The 22763-nt window shown below is 40.8% G+C and overlaps 1 protein-coding gene across 6 annotated transcripts in view; it reads left to right on the plus strand.

Annotated features, from left to right (window-relative positions):
* Positions 1–246: 246 nt before the first annotated feature.
* The window catches only part of samd11 (sterile alpha motif domain containing 11), a 298185-nt gene continuing 275668 nt past the window's right edge, over positions 247–22763 (plus strand). For all 6 annotated transcript variants that reach the window (XM_059655663.1, XM_048561832.2, XM_048561833.2 and 3 more), the window contains exons 1-2: positions 247–1395; positions 3806–3897. In XM_059655663.1, the coding sequence (XP_059511646.1) occupies positions 750–1395; positions 3806–3897 (738 nt within the window). In that variant the 5' untranslated portion in view covers positions 247–749. The remainder of the gene's footprint in view (positions 1396–3805; positions 3898–22763) is intronic.

The raw sequence follows: 22763 nt of genomic DNA on the forward strand, positions 1-22763 counted from the left end.
GGAGGAAATATTTTTGGAAATTTTAAAAAAACTCATGAGTGAATTTGATTGAAAGCACCCTGTCGAAAAGCAGAGACACTTGGATCCCAAGCAGTACCGGAGGAAATGCTCCATAATTAATTGCACTGAAAATTGTCACCGTGTCGCCCGTTGAGAACCCCCCTGTTCTTGCACTGACAGACTGTGATGTTTAAATGGGCTAAGTTCGCAGCAGCAGAGGGCAAATCATGTTTCGTCTGTGTCTGAACTAAAGCGTGACTTCAGAAAAAAAATGTAGGTTTAAAATAAAATGTATGAAGCAGTCCAGTGGTAATAACTTCCTTCTTTTTCGAAAAACAGAAAAGAACACAGGTCTGTTTAGAAATCTAAAGGGAGAGTTTTGTTTTAAAAAGACAAAAAAACTTTTACATTTGGTAAGAGAGGACCTAACTTTTCAGAAAGTGTGTTTTATCAGAGTGGAGGCAAAGATGTGTAATCGTTCATACAGAGAGTTGCTGTGGCCCGTAAATGTTGTTCAGGTTCATTGAGAGAGAGACAGACAGACAGACAGAAAAGAGGGCAACTGAGGGGGAAACTTTATCTCGACCAGCGTGGTTCAATCGAATTTAAAAAAAAGCTGCCCGTTTCGTGTTCGCCCGGAAATAAGCAAAAGGGTATCAGTGAAAACTGCTCCAGCGAGAAGGTGGGTCGATAGAGGATCAATAATCATTTACCAACATAATGTACACGGCAGCGAATACCTTTCGAAGATGTCAGGTACGGAGAAGCAGATTAGACAGGCGGGAGAGGTCGGAGTATTAGACCCAATTAAAACGGACAAGTCGTGCCTCGTTGAGGGCTGGGGATATCACAGGTCAAAGCTTTTCCTGCATTTTAACGGCTGCTTTAAGTACGAGAAACTACAGAGGGAAGAACTCATCGCAGGCGTGCTTTCTAAAGATAAGGGGCTGCTCATGAGAATGCCAGCGATCAAGAAGGAGCGAGCCGACAGGGAGGGGGTCATTCGGGGCTTGCTGGACGGTCTGCCCGAGTTCCTGGCCCCGTTGAACGCGGCGAGTGTGCCGGTGCTGAGCTCTCACCCGCCGCCCTATGAGCACCTCTACAGCCCGGCGCGGCGCCCCTTCCTGGGGCTGCAGGAGGCGCGGCACCCGGAGGAGCTGCTGCTGGAACGCGTCTCGTCCATCCCCGACTTCCAGCCCGTTTTCGACAACGGCCAGCCCTGCATTGAGGTGGAGTGCGGAGATAACAGAGCCCTGCTCTATATCCACAAACTGTGTCAGGGAAGCAAAGGACCTTCTATTCGCTACAGGGGAGAGTGGTTGACGCCGAATGAATTTCAATTCGTCAGCGGCAGAGAGACAGCTAAGGACTGGAAGCGGAGCATTAGACACAAAGGTGAGCACCATAATAAAAAGAGAGAGAGGCAGTGCAAAATAATGGAGAGAGATCACGGTATTTCTCAATGGAGGAGGACTTAAAGTGTGATTATTTCGGGGACAGATGTGCTTTGATTGAGAAAGTTTAACGCGTAAAAAAGTTGTTGAAGCTGCTTTGAGCAGATGAGTTGTTATTTAATTCCCCAGCATTGTCAGTGAATGATGAACTCATTCAACCACCCCCCCCTCCCCACCAAACTCATACACATAAACACACACAAGTGACCAGAAAGTGCTTCTAAGTGCAATTCGAGCTGTTGCGTAGAGGACTTTCTCTCCAGCAAACGTTCACTGGCTGTGTTTCGTGTGTTGTTGGCCAGGGTCGTTTCCAAATTGTCTGCGAAGTTGAGGGGTTGGGGGAGCAGAGACAAACCAGGAAGTGAGGTGACTGTCCGCAGTGTTTGCTTCAGAGTCTCTCTCTTTACCCCCGCCCCCCACCTCCCCTTCTCAACTGACAGCGGTTCCACACAATTTCGTCTTTTTTTTGAAGAACAGACCTTTGCAGGTGTAGGGCCGGTGGTGGAGTTTGAGATCGAGGAGGTATGGGGGGAGGTGGGGAAACCCGGAGCATGAGGTCGGGGTGTCTGGTACCCAGTGCATTTTTGTTCAATTGTGAATAATTTCCAAGTTTGTGGGAAACTTGGAAAAAGTGTAAACCCATGCATGAAATGTCATGGTCTGGCTTTGCTTATATAATCGATCAACATCAACTAATCAGCAAAGAACAATTGAGACTCTGCAGGAGCTGGAGGAGGAGTGGCGGAGGGGTGGAGGGTTTGCTGTATCTGTAAGGAATGATTTGAAGATTGAATGAGCCAGGAAGTGGTAAGTCAGGGTACAGAATGCATTCAGATTGGATAGAGTGTTAGTTTGTACCTATCACATATGAACTAACGTAGCTGCCTTAATCGATCAATTACTGAAAAAAAACAGTAAATGCGGGTTTGGCATTTGCGTTTTTTCTTTGAGCTGGGAAGGGGGGGATGTTGGTGAGAGAAGGGAGGGTCGTGTGAACTGGTTGTTTTTAAGTTAGCCAGACGGTAAGCATTGTTGGGAATTTAGCTGCGTGCCCGTCCGTGTTGGGCTTCCCATAGAATCGCTGGCGGGTTTTGGCATCTTGCTGGGACTGACATTCGGAGCGGATACCCACGTGTTGCAGCTCAAACTGCTCAGGGCGGATGGAATTGCTGCCTGACTCTGCTAATATAGTCCCTCAGTCAATCTGTGTGACTCTGACAGAGTCTGACTGTGACTCTTGTTAGTCTGTGACTCTGACAGGATCTGACTGTGATTCTGTCGGTCTGTGACTCTCTGACAGGGTCTGACTGTGATGCTGTCAGTCTGTGACTCCGACAGAGTCTGACTGTGATGCTGTTAGTCTGTGACTCTCTGAAGGGCCTGACTGTGACTCTGTTAGTCTGTGACTCTCTGAAGGGCCTGACTGTGACTCTGTTAGTCTGTGACTCTGACAATGGCTGTGATGCTGTTAGTCTGTGACTCTCTGACAGCGTCAGACTGTGATGCTGTTAGTCTGTGACTCTGACATGGTCTGACTGTGATTCTGTTAGTCTGACTCTGACAGGGCCTGACTGTAATACTATCAGTCTGAGACTCTCGGACAGTGTTGCTGTCAGTCTGTGACCCTCTGACAGGGTCTGACTGTGATTCTGTTAGTCTGACTCTGACAGAGTCTGACTGTGATTCTGTCAGTCTGTGACTCTGACAGGGGCTGACTGTGATGCTGTCAGTCTTTCTCCAGCAGCGTCTGGCTCCGGGATTATCCGCTTCTGGCAGTCTTAAGTATCTGTTGCTGTGTCTGGCTGGAACAGCCCGCAGTCTGGGGGCTGTAGGCGCTCTGGCCGTGCCTGGCTCCGGGAGTATCCGCTTCTGGCAGTTTTCAGTGTCTGGCTGGAGGCTGTTTTTTTTGGTTCTTTAACTGTGTGTGTTGTGTGTGTGTTTGAAAGAGAGAGAGAGAGAGAGTGTGTGTGTGTGAGACACTGCGCTCTCTCCAAACAACATTCATTGCCAGCGCCATTGTTACAAAAAGGAACGCTGCTGCACTTCCTCAGAGTCACGTCTTTTTAATATAAACTCGCAAAAATCTGCTCGTGTGCCGGAGGAAAGATGAAAGCAGCGGAAGGGAAGTGCATTTCCCGGTACTTTTAAGGTGCCCTATCGTATGGCTGCGGTTTTGGGGAATTGCTGGTAATTAATTAAACATCCATTTGAGGAGCATCGTGTAATTGAGAGAGATGAACAGAAAAAATGTCATAGCTTCTCTCACATACACAAAGTTTACGCTGCGCAACAGCGCGATCTGAAGGTGATTTTTCATTTTTATTTCATAATTGACTTTCTTTTCAATACAGGAAAAAGTCTGAAAACGCTTATGTCAAAAGGAGTGTTGCAGGTCCACCCTCCAATCTGTGACTGCCCTGGGTGTCGAATTTCGTCTCCAGTGGTAAGATTTGATGTTTTAACTCGCCCCTCGCAACTCCCAGCAACTGAATTTTAAAATCTCTTCGTGACCTTGTTGTGAAAATATAGGAAGTAGAGCTTAAACCAGTTCTGATCCTAGTGAAGTGCTCACGTAGGCAACAGAACTGGTTCAGGATGTTGAACACAAAGTAAACCGTTTCACACATTACAGCAATCCCAATCCAATTAGAATGGGCCTGGCCGCAGGTAATGAGTATCCGTACGTACATCTATTAAGTCATAGCGCTGTCCTTATTTGGGCGAATATTTCACTAATGTCAGCGCAGGTCTGCAGTCAGACTAACTTTAAGCTGCTGCTGATTTTTCCCAAAACACACGGGAGTCCTACAGTCGATGCTTGAACAGTTCAGCTTTTTCTGCCCGCCCATTGTGAATGCTGAGTAATTCTTAACCGCCTGTCAATTATACCGGTTATCACTTTTCCTGGATTTGGGGGGGGGGTGGGAGATGTCGAGATCGTTTATCAATTTGACCACCATTCCTGTGGCCTCTTCAGGGAGAGGGAAGTTCGGTGAAGTCACAAAACTAGGGCTTTTCTTTTAATCTCCCTGTAGATGTTCAGACTGAATGCCTGGTTGAATTCTGATGAGTTAAAAGAACAAGACCGGAACCATTTTAAATAAAACACAGTTCCTACAGGAAAGCACCTATTTTAAATTATTAGAATATTACTTCCCGGTTGATATAAACTAACTAGAATGGTCATATTTTCCCCTGAACTACCTACTCAGGCTGTATGCTTACTTGACACAATAGTTATTCGAGGGACATTCAAGACTATAGTTTCGCTTTATTTCAGTCAGTTGCCTATTTCTGAAAGTCTGCCACTTATAAACTAAAATGGTTCAATATTTTCTGTGATGATGACCCACAACGCCAATATTTTAATATTTGCTGGGTTTTGATCAGCATTTATCTGTGTAATGATATAATATTGGGCCATCTCAAGTGGTTTCTACGAAGGATGGTGCAGTGCTTATTGTTTAGACTTCTGGATAAATGATACTTATGCTAAGAGAGTGGGAGGTGAACACATTACCCAGCCAAGACATTGGTATGTATGAAGAATTAAAATCTCTGAGGCCAATGTCAGTGGTTGGAATATTTTAGTAAGAAAAAGTTGTTTTGAGAGACAGTTTCCTAATTATGAGTCTGGAAAAGCTGGGAACACCTGCTCACTCATCCAAATAGGTTTCCCAAATGGAAGTGACATTGGAATTTATTTCCATTTGGCAGACTGGAAAAGTGAATTACTAAGGATGTTCATTCTTTAACAATTGGGCAGTGCGTAACAGTTGTGTGTAGATATGGTGTTAGATTTCCCTTGTGGAAATGAGAATGTCCTCTTGTTGCAGGAATATGTAAAATACATGCATGCACCGTTAAAAACATGCAATATTGTTCTTAAAGGGTCATTGAGTATTTCACTGCAGGAGACTCAACTGTGAGATCTGGATAATGTTATTGATTAATAACTGTCTGCTAGTTGGGGGCTGATGGTTAGTCTTGGCTCAGTCCACTTGAATTTTTTTGGACTTCAATATTTCCAATGTTATTACTGCAGTGAATGTTCAAAATGCACTTGAGGTCATTTGGTGCCAATCTGAAAGTTCCAGTGTTTAAACAACCAGATTTTCTTTGGAGAGAAAATACACATAATGAGCAAATGCAAAAAAAGTCTACTTATTGTTTATGAAAAGTCTGTTAATGTCTTTTTATGTGTTTCATGATACCAATTAGAATGGCAAGATGTGACTTTTTAAAAATTGATTTGGCATTTCTAGAAGTATTTTTGCACATAATGAGATAGCATCAATATTTTATATTTGTTTTTTTCTGGTCTTAACATGCAGTCTAGATGACACATTCACTGCTAAACCTTGTTACCAGGCATCATCAGCTAATTTGGTTCTACTACGCTAGGTGTCTAATGTTGAATATGCAGCTTAATATTCTATTGACCAGTCTGATATGAAAAGGACTTTAAAGCATTCATGCTGTGACCACATCTCATAGAAATGTCTGTTTTCTTTCTGGTAGTCTGTAAAAGCATTGAGCTTTGTAGTCATAGAGTCATAGAGCCATACAGCACAGAAGCAGACCGTTTGGTCCAACCAGTCCATCCCGACCGTAATCCCAAGCTAAACTAGTCCCACCTGCCTCTGCTTGGTACATATTTCTTCAAACATTTCTTATTCATGTACTGATCCAAATGTCTTTTAAATGTTGTAACTGTACCCCTATCCACCACTTCCTCTGGAAGTTCATCCCACATACAAACCACTGTCTAGAAAAAATTGCCGCTCATGTATTTTACACCCCCTAGTTTTGAAATCCCACAACCTAGGGAAAAGACACTTGTCATTCACCTTATCTACAACCCTCATGATTTAATAAACCTCGATAAGGTCACCCCTCAACCTCTGACACTCCAGTGAAAAGAGTCCCCAACTATCCAGCTTCTCCTTATCACTCAAACCCTCCATTCCCAGCAACATCCTGGTAAATCTCTTCTGAAACCTCTCCAGCTTAATAGTATCCTTCCTATAACAGGGCAGCCAGAACTGGATGGTGTACTCTAGAACAGGCCTCACCAACATCCTGTGCAACCTCAACATGGCATCCCAACTCTTATACTTATAAGCTCTGAGCAATGAAGGCAGACATGCTAAATACCTTTAGCCACCATGTCTACCTATGATGCAAATTTCAAAGAGTTATGTGTCTGAGCCCTTAGGTCTGTCTAATCTAAAATACTACTCAAGACCCTACTTTTAATTGTATAAGTCCTACCCTGGTTTGTTTAATCAATTGATACTCTGGAGTGAGATATTATAATGCAGTGACTTCATTAACATTACAGTTTCTGGCTTGAAGACCTTCTTTATTTTTTCCATTTTTTTTTTCTCTGTTCTCCGATGTATCCCTTTTTCCTAGTTTTTTTTTGTTAGATGGTTGGTGCCCCTCCAACTATCACTGTTTGTTCCATCAGTGGTGCCAGCAGGTCTTTCCGTGACTAGAACTGTAACTATAAATAACAATACTAATTTGTCTAGCACTGTGACCACAGGAAGGCTGGAGTTAGCAAGAAAGTTCTGTGCAGAGTTTGAATATTTGACTTTTTTTAAACCAGTAGCTGCAGTCTGTTCTAAATACTACGTGAACATTGTGAATCGCAATTTCTAGTAGGAATGTGTTCCAGTAAAATTATTTTTCAGACTGAAACACAATTATGACATAGGAACATGAATGGTCAAATCAATACTGTGTGGAGCTGGAGGAATACAGCAGCTCAGGCAGCATCAGAGGAACAGGAAAGTCAATGTTTCAGGTTTATGCTCTTCATCAGGAGTCAGCTCTTTAACACTGCTCCCCTATCCAATTAGATCATAGCTGATCTATAATTTAACTCTAATTACTCACCATAGCGCTTTACCCCATGGTATCCTTATCTAATAGAAGAAACACCAAAAATGCTGTCATAAATCAACATTGTAGAACATGGGATAACAAAGTGTGAAGCTGGATGAACACAGCAGGCCAAGCAGCATCTTAGGAGCACAAAAGTTGATGTTTCGGGCCTAGACTCTTCTTCAGAAATAGAACATGAGAAGGTGAGACTGCATGGATGGGCAAAAACTACGCAACCAGCTCATTTGTTTTCTAATATCCAGAAACATTTCAGAACTCAAAATGACTATAATTTTCCTTCTCCTATCCTGAATACCTAAACTCTTAATGGAAGAAAGATCTGTCTACAATGTTGATTGCTGGATTTGAAAAGTAATAGATAGTTTTATTGTTTTTCATCCAGATATACTTTTACAGTGCCATAAAACCATCTAACATGCTGTACGTCAGTTTGTTGTGATAAATCTTTATCTTACAGTGCAGATCTTTTGAATATACTAAGCCTTAAGAGGATGTGGGTTTCATAGCTTTCAATTATGGACAATTGTGAGGTCCTGTTTCTGTCAACCATTTTAATGGTGACTTATTAAATCTCTTCTAGAATGGTTTTAAACATTGTGACATTCATTGGCTACCTAGATATGCAATGCACATCAAAAATTTGCAACTATCCAGACTCATATTAGCACAACTGATGGAAGGGTCATAAGAGTGCTATGTTGCAGAGGAATAATCTGCTCACTGATGCTCATTAGTTCCGACAGGGTCCTAACCTTGTTACAAGGCCAAAAAAAATGATTGCTAGAGGTGAGGTGAGAGTGACTATCTTTGACATCAAGGCAGCATTTGGCTGAATATCATGTCAAAAAGCCCTAGCAAAACTAGTGAGAATGGGAATTGGGGGAAAATTCTCTGCTGGGTGGAGTCATATCTTGCACAAAAAAAATCACTGTGATTTTTGGAGATCAATCATCTCAGTTCAAGGGCATCAGCACAGGAGTTCCTCAATTTGTGTCCTAGGCCCAACCATCTACAGCTGCTTCAACAATAAACATCCCTACATCAAACAGTCAGAACTGGGGATGTTTGCTGACGAGTGCACAATGTTCACTATGATTCATGGTCCTCAGATGCTGAAATAGTCCATATTCATTTACAAGGAGAGTATCTAGTCTTGGTTTGATAAGTGAAAGTTACATTTGTGCCACACAAGTAATGTCCATCTCCAATAATTACAATCAAACTTTGCCCTTTGATAATCAATTACATTTTTATCACTGAATTCCCCATTACATTTCAGGGGTTAAAATTAACCAAAAACTGAACTGGACCTGCCATATAAATACCAAAGCTCCAAAAACAATTTAGTGGCGAGGAATTCTTCAGTGAGTAACTCACCTTCTGTTTCCTCAAAGCCTAACCACCATCTAAAAGTCAGGAGTGTGGTGTAATACTCTCTTCTTTCCTGGAAGAGTGCAGCTTCAGCACACTCCAGAATCTTGACACCGTCCAGGAAAAAGCACCTCACTTGCATGGCACCACCTTCATATTCATTTCCTTCACCACCAATGAACAGTCCTATCAATGTGTACCATCTACACGATGCATTGCTGAAATTCATCAAGGCTACATTGACAGCACAATTCAAAACCCACAAATTCAACCACCTAGCACTGCAAGGGAAAATCATTCCTGCAAGCCCTCCTCGAAACCACACACCACCTGAACTTGGAGCTTTATCACTGTTACTTGACTGTCAATGGGACAAAATCCTGAAACATATTCATGCTATTGTGGGTATCAAGAAACATGCTCACCCTGCACATTCTTCAAGGCAATTAAGAATGGGCAATAAATATTGGCCGAACTATTGGCATCCACATCCCATGAATGAAGGGAGAAAAGTTTTTGAGATGGGGAAACAGATGGAATAACAGGTAATTGCATCCAAAGGCATGTTATTTTACACAAGTTGTGGATTTTCAAAAATCTGCTCAATTTTGTAAAGGTTTGAAGATTATTTGAATATGTTGCAAATGAACTTTAATGCTATATCTTCTAATAATCTTGGAAAATCACAGTCAGTTTACTGCCCAACTCCTAAAAGGCAAAAAGTGATGACTGTTACAATCCATTGGGTTAATCTTAATGATACATCACAGTCCACAGAAGGGTCAGTAGGTGGTTTTGCAGATATATATGTATAGGTTTCAACTGATTCAAATCCAAGGCACTACTTTAGTACAAATGTGCATCAGGCCATTACCGGTATGCCTGTGAATGTATCTGGTGCAGCAGAAATGTGGTTGCCAAAATATTGAATTGTGGCAGGTCAACAGTTTATTGCATTCCACTTGAAGTGGCCAGAATTTCCCAGCTAGCCATGGCAAGATGTTGCCAGGAAGTTTGAGTGAGTTACAAGCAAAGCAGTCTTTGGAAATGAGTAATCAATTAGGTTAAAAAGAAAACTATTGTTTATCCTTCCCATCATTGGGTTATTGTATTCATGAACTTAAAAACCATAAAAGGTGTTGATGAGTCTAATTGGAGAACTGTTATAGTTTTAAAACAAATCAACATAAAATGCTAAATGTACTTTTTTTTAAGAAAAGCTGGAATTGGATTACATTTTTGAGTTACATTTACATTTGTGAGGAGGACATAATAGAGGTGACAGCATAATGTTTTGTCCACTATTGTTCTGATACTTGCAATTCTTGATGGGCCCCACCAAACAGATCAGTGAGGTGTTTAGAACATAGAACATAGAACAGTACAGCACAGAACAGGCCCTTCAGCCCACGGGACAAAGAAGATAAAGTTAGTAATTGAACTTTTTAATGTGTGTTTTCTCATATTCACCATCCTTGCATATTATCTATGAATTGCCACTTGGTCCATGCTGGGCCCCACAGAAGACAAATCTCTGGTTTATGACAGCAACAAGCAATAGTAACGAGAATACAGTATTGCCTTAGAGTAAAACAAATGCAGGAAAGGATGCCTAATAGCTGCAGGCTGTGCCATCAAAAGCTCTAATTAAGGTATACTGGGTACTTTTGTGGAGTTTAAACAGGTGAGTGGACTAATTTCCTAAGCTTATATCGTACAATTCCCAAAATAAGTTGTTCATCTCTGTAATGCTTCTATGAATTGGCCTTTTTGCATAATTTGCATTTATTTTGTGGAGGTTGCACCAAAAATGCTTTGGTGTAAAGAGTCAATTTTCAGAAATAGAAGCTGTATGGGTCTTATTGTTTTCTGTGCAGGTATTGACTGAACATTTCTCTCCAGTTTGAAGAATACACATGTAACTTTGTTTAAATAAGCCATCAGTTTAAATATATAGCTAGTTTTCAATTAAGAGGACCCCACCTCTTCAATCAGATGTAAATAAAATTCAGCTTTCTGTGCAGTATAATCTGGCAATCCAGTCAACTGGAACCAAATATCATTACGATCAATGTTCAAATCAAAATCTTAATAGTGAATGTTGCTGCCAGGGGATACTTTCCATTTGTTAGACTTGTTATGGTTCAGACTTATTCCCTAACACTAATTGCTGGAAATGTAAATTGAAATTAATCTCCATAAATCAGCTGCATCTTCTTTGAACCAAAACCTGCACCTAGATAGGGGAGGCAATGGCCTATTGGTATTATCGCTGGACTGTTTATCCAGAGACCCAGATAGTGTTCTGGGGACCTGGATTCAAATCCTGCCATGGCAGATGGCGGAATTTGAATTCAAAATATCTGGAATTAAGAATCTAATGATGACTATGAATCCATTGCTATTATGAGGAAAAACCCATCTGGTTCACTAATGCCCTTTAGGGAAGGAAACTGCCATTCTTAACTGGTCTGGCCTACATGTGACTCCAGGCCCACAGCAATATGGTTGATTCTTAACTGCCCTCTGGGCAATAAATGCTGCCTAGCCAGTGATGCCCTCATCCCGTTAATGAATAACGGAAAAAAAAATTATGATTGGGATAACATGCCACAGGATCAGCAATTAAAAGTTAATAATGATTCAAAGCATGGGAATCTGTGTGGAATGCCCAGAATAGGGTCAAATTTTCTCTCAAGGACAGTAAACACTTCACTTGAGTGATGATTGTGAACAGGCCACAGTTAACAACTAGAATCTGGAATTATCACCTTCAAAAAGATACTGAAAGGTGAGAACATTTATGACTGAGAGCAGTAGATTTTCTGGTAGATGAGTGTATGAAAGAATAGGGTTCTAAAATGGGTCAACGGAAGTTGAGATTAGCATCTATGATGGAGTTAGCAGGATTGAGGGACAGAATGGCCTGCTCTTCCCCTTTTTCACTTCATGGTTTAGTCTTACCAGATTCTAGAATTTTGTTTTTCAAATTTCCTTTTTAGTATGCAATCTTGCATATGATGATTTTGCAAAGCAATAATGCCCTCATAAATTTGACAAATAATTTCTGAATGCAGCATCCAATAGTCATCCTGCGTTCAATCCAGTCATGTGAAAAAGGATCTTTCTGGAAGTTCATGAGTGTCCGAGACCAAATTCCCAATCTCAACATATGCACTTTTCAAAAAGAATTCGCTTTTTGGCATAAGATGGATTCAGCTATGGTTATTAGCTCTGTTTAGTGGCTTATGGTCAAGTAGAAGGGAGGCTTGACTGGAAACAAGAAATGCTGGAGATCACAGCCAGTCAGGCAGCATCAATGGAGAAAGAGCAAGCTGACCTTTCGAGTCTAGGCGTCTCTTCATCAGAGACTTGTTTGTTGAGCTACTACCTGGAACAGTGCGGGCGGGACAAAAAACAGAAAATCGGTGCAGAAGCTCTGCAGGTCCGCCAGCTTCTTGCGGAGAGAAAGCAGAGCCGGGCTTGCTGAGTTCTCCTAACAATCTCTGCGTTTGTCCAGAGCGTCGGCGGTTCTTTGCGTTTTTGTGAGGTGTTGGTGGGTCCCACCTGGAGCGATATTGTTTAAACCCACAACAGACGCCTCTTGGCAAACGCGCGGCGTGTTGTAGCTGAAGGCAGGCGAGGGGTTTTGTAGTTGAATTAAGCGTTGATTCGAATAAATGCATCTCCATTCCGGAGAGCGATTGCCCTTTTAAGCCTTGTCGGTGGCGGCTGCGGGTTCCTGGTACTGCAGGGAGACGAGAGGCGAGACGTACTCTGCAGCTGTGAGCTGTAGCTCCTCCGCACAGGAAATCAGTGGCCTATGCTTTTCCAGGGCGCCGCCGTCTGCATGGGGCGGCTGGTCAACTCTTGTGGCGCATTCCTTATCGCTAAATCTGCAGTAAACCTCTCCCTCCCTCACACACACACATAGATAAGGCAGACCAGACCCAGAGGTGCAGAGAAAGAAGAGACCTTTGTTTGTGAAAGAGAACTTGGAAATGTCCTTTTTGCAACTTTTCCATTTTTTTACTCGCACTATATCCGCTTCACATTAGGTTTAGCTCTCCGAGCTGACATTCGGAGCTGTCTGGCGGAGTCATTGGGGAAAACAGAAAAAAAAAATCCAAATTCATAAACAAGCTCTTCGTCTGTGAATTTTGTGTCCGACAGGATTTCTGGACAAACTCACTATAACAGAAACCAAAAAAAAACAAATTCTTGCAACCCATTTTTGTAGCATCGCAGTCTGTTTTAAAACTGACCAGACTGTGTTTGTGTCAGTGCTAATGGGAACTGCAGATGCTGGAGAATCCAAGATAATAAAGTGTGAAGCTGGATGAACACAGCAGGCCAAGCAGCATCTCAGGAGCACAAAAGCTGACGTTTCGGGCCTAGACCCTTCATCAGAGGGTGAAGAAGGGTCTAGGCCCGAAACGTCAGCTTTTGTGCTCCTGAGATGCTGCTTGGCCTGCTGTGTTCATCCAGCTTCACACTATTATTTCAGACTGTGTTTGTGACTGCACTGTTAGTTACAAAATTAAACCATCACTCCCAAGTCATGGTAATATTTAAAGTTTTTTTTAAATTTTGCATTGGCTTCGAATCGACTTTCTGGGCTGAGAGAACGGACAGTGCAGTTCCTTGATGTTTTGGGATTTTTTTTAAAATCCACGCACCGTCGCTCTCGGCTTCGATGTTGACATTGTAATAGCCGGACTCCCGCAAGGAATGCGGTTCGTCTCCGCTGGCATGTGTGTGTATATTTTTTTTTGAAGGGTTGGCGGAAATTACTCGTCCTTTTGGCTTATAAATAACGCACTCCCTGACTTCCAGCTGCTGAGACTTTGCTTAACACATTTAGTACAGACCTGGGGGGGGGAAGGGGGTACGCCCTCAGCAGCACAGTCATTGGAATAAACGTGTTCACCATATTTTTTTTAAATGTAGACGCTGTACAGTTCGTCGATCAGTTTTATAATTCCAACATGCAGGCAGCAGCGATGGGGCGTGGAACTCCTTCGGGGCCTTTTTTTGTAATTTAAGATGATAGCAATGTTATTCGAGCGTGAATGATAAAATAAACTGTACAAATTGGTGCGAACATTTTACAGTAACATTGAAAGGGCCATTTCTCCTGTTAGGTTCATTTGAACTATTGTATTTAATTAAAATTGTATAACAATCCACAATGGACTAATTTAACCAATCAAAAATCATAAAAGCTTATGATCTATTACTGAAATGACCCTGTCCAAAATTATATTTACATTGAAAAAATAGGAGCTGGTGTAAGGCTAATTGGCCTTTCGAGCCTGCTCCCTCATTTATTATGATCTTACCTGACCAAAGAACTCCATGAAAGCCAAAACAAAACCCACGGATGCTGTAAATCAGAGACAAAAGTAGAAATTGCTGGAAAACCCAAGTCTGGCAGCATCTGTGGGGAGGAAATCGGAGTTAACATTTTGGGTCGAGTGACCCTTCCTGGGAACTGTAACTCAATTCCCACCACCCACCCCCCATCTCCTTTGATCCCTTTAGCCCCAGAACTCCTTTTTCAAATCACGATGTGGAGGTGCTGGTGTTGGACTGGAGTGGGCAAGGTCAGGAATCACACGACAACAGGTTAGAGTCCAACAGGTTTATTTGAAAACACAAGCTTTTTGGAGGAGTGAGGCCCCTAAAGCTTGTGTTTTCAAATAAACCTGTTGGACTATAACCTGGTGTTGTGTGATTTCAGATCATAAAATCATGCAATGCTTTGGCTTCAACCATTTTCTGTGGGAGAAAATTCCACAAGCTAACTCCTGTCAGGGGAAGAAATTTCTCCTCCTCTCTGTCCTAAATGGCCTACGCTCTATCCTCAGATTAGACTAAGCTATAGATTTAATCAGATGGTATCCAAAATAGAAGTCACTTGATCACTAATTCATTATTCTCTAACTCAAGCAAGTTGACACCAACTCTTTCCACAGCCACACAACTGCAGTTTGCATACTCCTGGTCAGAGAGGAAAGCTCCATTTGAGAACTTGTTTTAAAACAATCCCACTACAATATGTAATGTTCCCCTGTAAGATACCTTTTAAATGTAAGAGGCTCTGCTACCAATGTGATTTATAGCAATCAGACTGGGTAGGCTGTAATCATCATAGGATGCTGCGATAGAGTGGTACTCTAGTCTCTGGGAGTCTGTGTTGCTTAGCAACTGGAGAAAGTGCTTAGGAGCGGAGAAAAGCTGTCAATCCTCACTTCAGTGTGCTTCAGAACTAATGAGCTCTCCTTATTAGGGATTAGTTGATCGCAATAATATAATCACTTTGAAATGGATAATTTTAGGGGTGCTGAAGGGAAGCAGAACTTGTGCTAAAGCAGGTATTCTCAGTGTCTTTGGAGAATTGATGAATCAATCACTGGAACGTGTTCAGCAGTTACCAATGTTTGGGGCCCCAAGGAAATGATCTAAAAGGCGTTGTATGCCAATATGATAGACAGTGTATTTCTCCAGGTCGTTTAAAGGTTTGGGCCTGCAGACTGTCTTGTGTAATTTGCCTTAAAATGAGGAAAGAGAACCCAATAACTCAAAACAGTTAAACTACAAGAGGCTGCCTTGCCTCTTGACCCAGAACAACCTTGGGTCATGCATTATACTCTGGAAGGGAAGATTATTTTATGTTGACTTCAAAGAGGGGTTCTTGTTTCCTTCGCCAAACCAAATTCTAAAAATGGCAAAGATATTAAAGGAAGGATACAATGCTCCTTTGTTTATTGAGAGAGATCTCATTTAAGAAAGATCAAACATCCCTGCATGATATATGTTCCTTCAATCATGTTTCTCAAAGCTTCAAAAAATTGGAAACATTTTAACTCCAAGTAAGCAACTTACTTTTTTTTCAAGTACATTGCCATTTCAATTTGAGACTTAAAGTTTTTCACAAACTTTGGAAAGGAACTTGATAAAAAAATGTTCTTGAAGGCTGAAACACAGGAGAGATGAACCAAAGAATTAGAGGTCTCAGCGAAACCATGTGCTGTGATTCCCTTCCAAGATATTGGGCTGAATAAATAAACAATGTAGATTTTTTTCTTGAGTTGGCGACCAGAGACAATTTAAAAAGATCTAAAATGAAAACTCTCTGTGATTGTTGTAATGGATTAAAAACTACTTTAATTGGGGAAGCACTTTACAAAATTGCGTTTTAATTTCAGTAATTGTACTTGTAATGTCTGTTGCTGGGGTTAAATAATGTACAAGTTCCAAATGTTTAAATTTACATGCAATTTTAAAAAAAGGTATAGAAATAAATAACAAAATCCAATCCAGTCTCTTCAATGGGAATGCTCTTGCTTAAGCCATACTGGTTCCCAAAATATGTTTTTGAAGCGAAGTTGAACAAACTCCTAGTTAGAAGGCAGTTTCCCCATACTGGGCTAGTGTGTCAGTGCAGACCTGGATGGTCTTTGAACCTGTAACTTTAGTAAATGAGTGTATTATGAATTGAGTCAAACTGACAGTTAAAATATCACAAATGTATATTACATTAACAAGTGAATGTTTCCATTTCAGCATCAAACTGATTTAAAATGGAATTTACTTTAAAAACTAAACAGATGCTGATCTTATTCCCAGTTAGTCTGATAAGGAGTCCTATAAAATACAATAATCTGAGAAGGAAAGTGGTGCACTAAATAAGTTGCACTGTCGTTCTGCCCGATTCATCAGGGTTGGACATAACTGTCTTGGTTAGTGTTCCTGATGCCGATATGGAATTTTACAGACTAGTTTGGAACAATCTTGCAGATGGCCTTTAAAAAAAGTATTCGTGGGAGCTGTGCAGAAACTGAAAATGGAAATCCTATTTTTAAAAAAACAGAATTTTATGTGAATTAATTCATTAATAAGAGTTCATTTATGGCGCAGGTATGTCCTTCGATAGAGATGACTGCTAAATAAATGAATAAAAAGTTTTAGTCATGCTGTTCAGTAATTAGATTTATGGTGTGACAGGGTCAGGGTGTAAAGGAGGAATTGAATTGCGCTAGGACTCAGTGGGAATCAGAAATGTTGTACCTGGATGAACCTTCACCCCTGCCAGGGGAAACTAAAGCACTTTCCATTTGAGTGGGGACAATGTTCACACTGTGTGGACTGAGGTAATAAATGGAAGAACTAAGCATCAGATACCACTGTCGTTTTACCCCCGCTCCCAGATAAAAAACGTTTGACCATTCCCCTGTTTCACCGCCTGATTGGCATTTTAGTCAGCAACCCTTGCATTGAAAGGGACTGCTCTCACTTTACCTTTTAGGTGCCCAGTTCCTGAGGCTGGGCAGTCTCTCTCACTTCAATGCCTGGCTGTTTCTCTTCCTTTGTGTTTTATGTGTGTGTTCCCAAGGTTCACCTCTGAGACAAATAAATTCTACCTTCCTGCAACGTTTGTCGTAACGATCGCGGAGGAATGGTCAATATGAGGTAACGATTGAGGGAATGCTTAATGTGTAATGGGAGTCGATTATTTAACTCTTCGTTGCTCACAACTTTCAAACCATATTTTTCTCTTAGAAGCCTTGGGGGTGACTAGCACTTGGAAAAAATAAACGGAGACACATTTATAATCTGGCATTGCAGTCAATATTACTTTTATGAGCTTGAATGTTTTAAGCTGCATTATCCCTTTGAAACCAACCAGCGATTTTCTGTCAATAGTGACTTCTTTTAAGGCAAGTGGTAGGGACTGATCTTTAGTTGGTTGAGGTTTAAATCGTAAAACTGACCTGAAAGATTTTATACTCCATCTTTAGCCTACAGTAAAGCAGTTTGGTAGACGTGTGCCTTCTAACTAAAATGTGTCTCGCTACTGAATAATGTGTTCATTTTCCCATTGATTAAAACAGCGCGTAGGTACAACGATTGGCTGTGTTCAGTGCTGTCCTTGCTCTACTCCCTCCTCTACAATTCTGCAACCATGCCGTTAATTGTCTGTCCCTGAAACTGTCTGTCTTCAAATACCTGTTGCTGAGTTCATCTGCCTTTTGACCGGCTGCAGTTCCAACAAACATTCATAGGTGGACTGCTACAAACACTTTTTAAAAATAGATGATAGTTTCCATCCAACAAAAAGGTTTGCTCATTCCTTAAGTAACACGTCCAGCAGGAAAACCATCAAACAAATTGAAAGTCTCAATATTGTGATTTGCAAGGTCATAATAAAATTTAAGTAAAGCTGATAAAATAGAAGTCTAAACTGAAACAGTCCTCTGTCCAAGTATAATGTTTTTACTCTGGCCAATATTTATCCTTCTGACAAGCATTACAAAACCAGCATTCTTGGTCATTACTATTTTGACTCTGGGCCTTTGCCGCAGGCAAATTGACTTTGCATTTTCAACATTGAATACACTTCATTGGTTGAGGAAGGGGAAAATACTTTGGCGCATCCTGCTGTAGAAATGCAATTTCTTTCTAATCTACATCAAGGAATTCCTGATTGATTATTTGTACAGAACAACCAGGCTATGGGATCTTGCTGTGAACAAATTGACAGTTCAGTGAAATACAAACACTGCTGCGATGTTTGTATTTCATAGGCTGCAAAGGGTTTTGGGACATCCTTAAGAGATACCAAGAGCTGCTGTTGCTGGAGTCAGAGATAACACGGTATGGGACCGGACAACACAGCAGGCCAGGCAGCATCAGAGGAGCAAGAAAGTTGACATTTTGTGTCAGAACTCTTCTTCAGAAATAGAAAGGTCCTGCCCTGAAACATCAACTTTCCTGCTTCTCTGATGCTGCATGGCCTGCTGTGTTCCTCCAGCTCCACACTGAGTTGACTTGGGAAATCCTAAAGTTGTGCATGAAGCTATAAAGGAGGTGGTGACATAATGGTAATGTCCTTGGGTTAGTAACTGAGAATCCCAGGCTAATGCTCTGAGAACAGGGGTTGGAACTCTGACAGATAGTGAAATTGAATTCAGTATGTATCTGGAATTAAAAGATCATCTAATTGTGACCATGCAACCACTTTCAATTGTCATTCAAAAAAAAACCTGGTTTACTAAAGTCGTTCAGGGAAGGAATCCACTGTTTTTCTCTGGTCTGGCCTTTATGTGACTCCAGACCCACAGCAATGTGGTTGACTTTTTTTTTAGCTGCCCTCCAGGCAATAAGAGGTCAGAAATAAATGCTGGCCATGCCAATAACATCCACATCCCACAAATATATTGTAAAAACTACTTTAAAATCTGCTATACTTTTAAAGTTCTTCAAAATATGATTGTTTTCAGAAAGTTAATATTGAAAAGCAGACCACTCATCCCACATTGATCCTCTGAAGGGTATCCTATCCAGACCCACACCCCTACCCTCTCCATGAACCTCCTGTGGTTAATCCACCTAGCCTGCACATCCCTGGACACTATGGGTAATTTAGCATGGCTAATTCACCTAAGCTGCACATCTTTGGACTGTGGGAAGAAATCCGAGCACCCAGTGGGTACCCATACAGATCCAGGGAGAACATGCAAACTCCACACAGAAAATCACCTGAGGGTGGATTTGAACCCAGGTCCCTGGCACTGTAAAGCAGCATTGCTAACCACTGAACACCATGCTACCCCAAGGCGAAGAATTGCATAGTTGTAAAATTTAAAGTAATAAGCTGAAACTTGTATTATTTGGTGGAAAAGTTGAACATGTATTTTTGGATAACCATCAAAGGACATGTTACTGATCAGTCTCCCTTTATGACATGTATTCGAACCTAGCTATTTGACTCAGCTTTTGGCTGCCTGTCCAAAGATCTCTTTGGCCCAGTTTCAAATTTTGTTTGATATCGTTCCAATGAAGCTCCTTGGGATCTTTCACTGCGATAAAAGTACCATATAAATTTGAGTTGTTGAAATGAGTTCCTTGAAGATTTTAGCAAAGCATGAGGTTGTGAAAAAAATTAAGTTGGGAGCACTGGTGAATACATGGGATATCATGCTATGTGAGCAGTGGCCTACTCGCTAATACTACTGCCTCAAAGTCCCAAGTTCAAGTCCCACTCTAGAGTTTAGTTGCATAAAACCAAAGATGAGTATTATGTTACTGAGGGAGTACTGTACTGTTAGAGTTGCCCTCTTTTGGATGCCATATTGAACTCATGGTATTATTTTGAAGATGAGCAGGGACGTTATCTCTAGTGTCCTGGCCGATACCTATAGCTCAGTCAAACTCTCTCAAAAAGAAACAGAATACGTTGGTCATTACGGTGCTGTTAACTACGTTCATAATGAAAAAAAGTATTGACAGAACAAAGCTTGTTAGTTTGAGATTCTGGAACAGACCATTCACTTTTTTTTATTTATAAAGGAATGCCAATGCCATTGTGATGAAAAATTACTAAGGTCAACAGATTTTGGGTCATCATTGTGGATTTTATTTGAATCCATTGGCATCACTTTCTACAAAAAGTGTTTTTCTTTCATTCCAGATACAATGGATAGATAGATCAAGCATCATAACATGGAAAGCATGCTTGTCCTTGTACAGTGTGACTTTTGCCTTGTTCTTCAGCTCCTGATATGAACAGTGTGAATTCTTTTTTCTTCTGTCATCAGTTTGTTGTTCCCAATGTTACTTTGGATGAAAAAAAACACTTGAAGAATCTGAGTTTGTTCTCGGTTTGGGGCTGCTTGATTATGATTGTGAATTGTGACTTCATCCTTTCTCAAAATTCAAGATGAATTTAACTCGGGGCTCCAGGCTGTCTGTAAAGTGCAAGGTAACCTTTCAAGGTGACCACCAATTATAATTTAATGGCCATATTGTCTTCCATTTGGTTACAATAATAAATAGATGCTCAATGAATGTTAAAAATGAACAGAATTTGGTGAACTAGTGAATTACTATGGAGGCAATCACCATTTCCCAGAGTTCAAAAAATTTACATCAGGCTTAGTGTGTTTGGAGAGCCCTTAATGAATACTATCTTCTCTGTCGACATGTAATTGTTAGGATCAACCTTAGTTAGATTCATTCTGTGGAGGCAATATATCTAAATTCTAGACAATTCCTTGTGTTAAAGGCAAGAGTTACGTAGAATCGCACATAAGGCAGACACAAATTGAGGAAAGCAGATGGAGCTTCAGTAGCGTGCCTGAAAAAAAATTACCAGCAGTGCGTATATGTGGATATAAAGTTTGAAACCAATACAGTTCATAAGACTGTGTGTGCATCGACCATTCCTTTACGGTAATTCTTCTGACAGGGACTTACCCAGTTCATTCTACTCTATAGTCTTAAAGGTATTGAATCGTTGTAAAAGAACATTGTTCCAAATATTTGACATCATTTCATAGTCATTAATTTGTAGTTTTCATTGTAAAATAGATAAAATTGTGGAAAATAAATCTACACAGAAACCAGCAAGACTTCTTTATAATAATTGAGTTGATACACTCATTGGCATCTGATGGTTATCATCTCTGTGTCATTGTTTGCCACAGAATGATCCTTCAATAAGGGAAAATGCCAGTAAAGATTCTATAACACCCCACACTTGTGACCGACCAACCTGTCAATTATCAATTTTTTTATGAATGATATAATTATTTATTGAGCAACATCAAAGTTCACAATGCTTAATGCTGAAGGTTAAGTTGCATTTAGTGGAAGGCAATTTGCTCTGTCTCCAGCCACTACTCCTGCCTCTCCGTGCACCATTCTGCAATTTTCCAAACTTAATTTTCTTTAATTGTCTAAAATTTAAAGATAGATAAAAGTTCAGTTTTACAAAGTATAAATTGCAATTGTGATGAAATCTGTGACTGCAAATCTTGTGGTTTCTGAAACTGCTCCTCATTTAAAAGGGAAACTAAGAAAGGAAACTGACAGACCCAGTTTCCAACAAAGCCAAAACAGAAACCAGTACCTCATGGTAGATTGAACCTGGCTGAAAACATATAAATGGATAGCAATCAATCAATAATAGAAGTTAGTGGGTCCACAGGTGCAGTAGAGGCAAGTTGAAGAAGACAGAGGCCAAATCCAAGAATTAAAAATACATTGCTGCTATCTCTATTACTTAAAGATATCATTGATGGATCTACACCATCCAGACTGAGTTGAGGAGACTCTGCAGATGTGTGCCATAATTGATGAAGACTGTGCCCTCAGAACTCAGATTGGATGCGTGTTGCTGAAGCTTAGGGATTAATCTTGCTCCTGGAAGGAGACGAGCTGAAATTCTTTGACGAAGACAAAGTTTTGAAGAACTTTGCAATTGAATCTGATGACCTATATGCTGTGTGCATTGCTGAGCCCATTTGTAACATCTGTCTTAGTTGGACCTAAAACATAATGTATAATTGATGGCTTCAAATCAACTGCAAGTTGCCTGTTATTTTATATTTAACTTATGCTGAGTTTACATATTAATGTGTAGGAGGTTATCCAATACAGTGTTAAGCTTTTGCTTATTTGACTCATTTTGTAAAACTTTGAAAATGTACACCTCTGTGGTTTCATTCTTCCAGCTTGGGATTTTGGATTTCTCTTTAAAGAAACACAGTGACAGTTCTGTAATGCAGTCATATCATCACAATAGAAATTGGTTTGTTTTCATACAATACAGGAGGAGCCTCACTACATTTTGCCATCACAGGTTATGTTTACAATATAGCTCTCCATTCCATGCCCGACATTCCCTGCTAAAAGCCTAAGTATTCCAGGGAGGAAGGGCCAAAAGACATTTCCTCTCTTAAGCTTTCACGACGACAGCCCCCAGCTTCATTGCATCCCTCAGTATGTCATTGTGGACCTTTGCAATATGTCAATCTACAACACTGTGATGAACAGCCTCTTGCAGTGGGAGCCCAGAAATTTTCAAGTGGACCAAGGAATTGATGGTTCTCCAATGGCAAAGGTGCCCATGCACTTTTCTTCTATAACTGTACTTTTTAAACAGTACATAAAATGTCAATTCAAAGTTTATTTTAGATGAAGAACAAATAAATTCAATTTCTTTCTATATGGTATGTG

This window comes from Stegostoma tigrinum, chromosome 28 (assembly GCF_030684315.1).
Source record: "Stegostoma tigrinum isolate sSteTig4 chromosome 28, sSteTig4.hap1, whole genome shotgun sequence".
Taxonomy (NCBI): domain Eukaryota; kingdom Metazoa; phylum Chordata; class Chondrichthyes; order Orectolobiformes; family Stegostomatidae; genus Stegostoma; species Stegostoma tigrinum.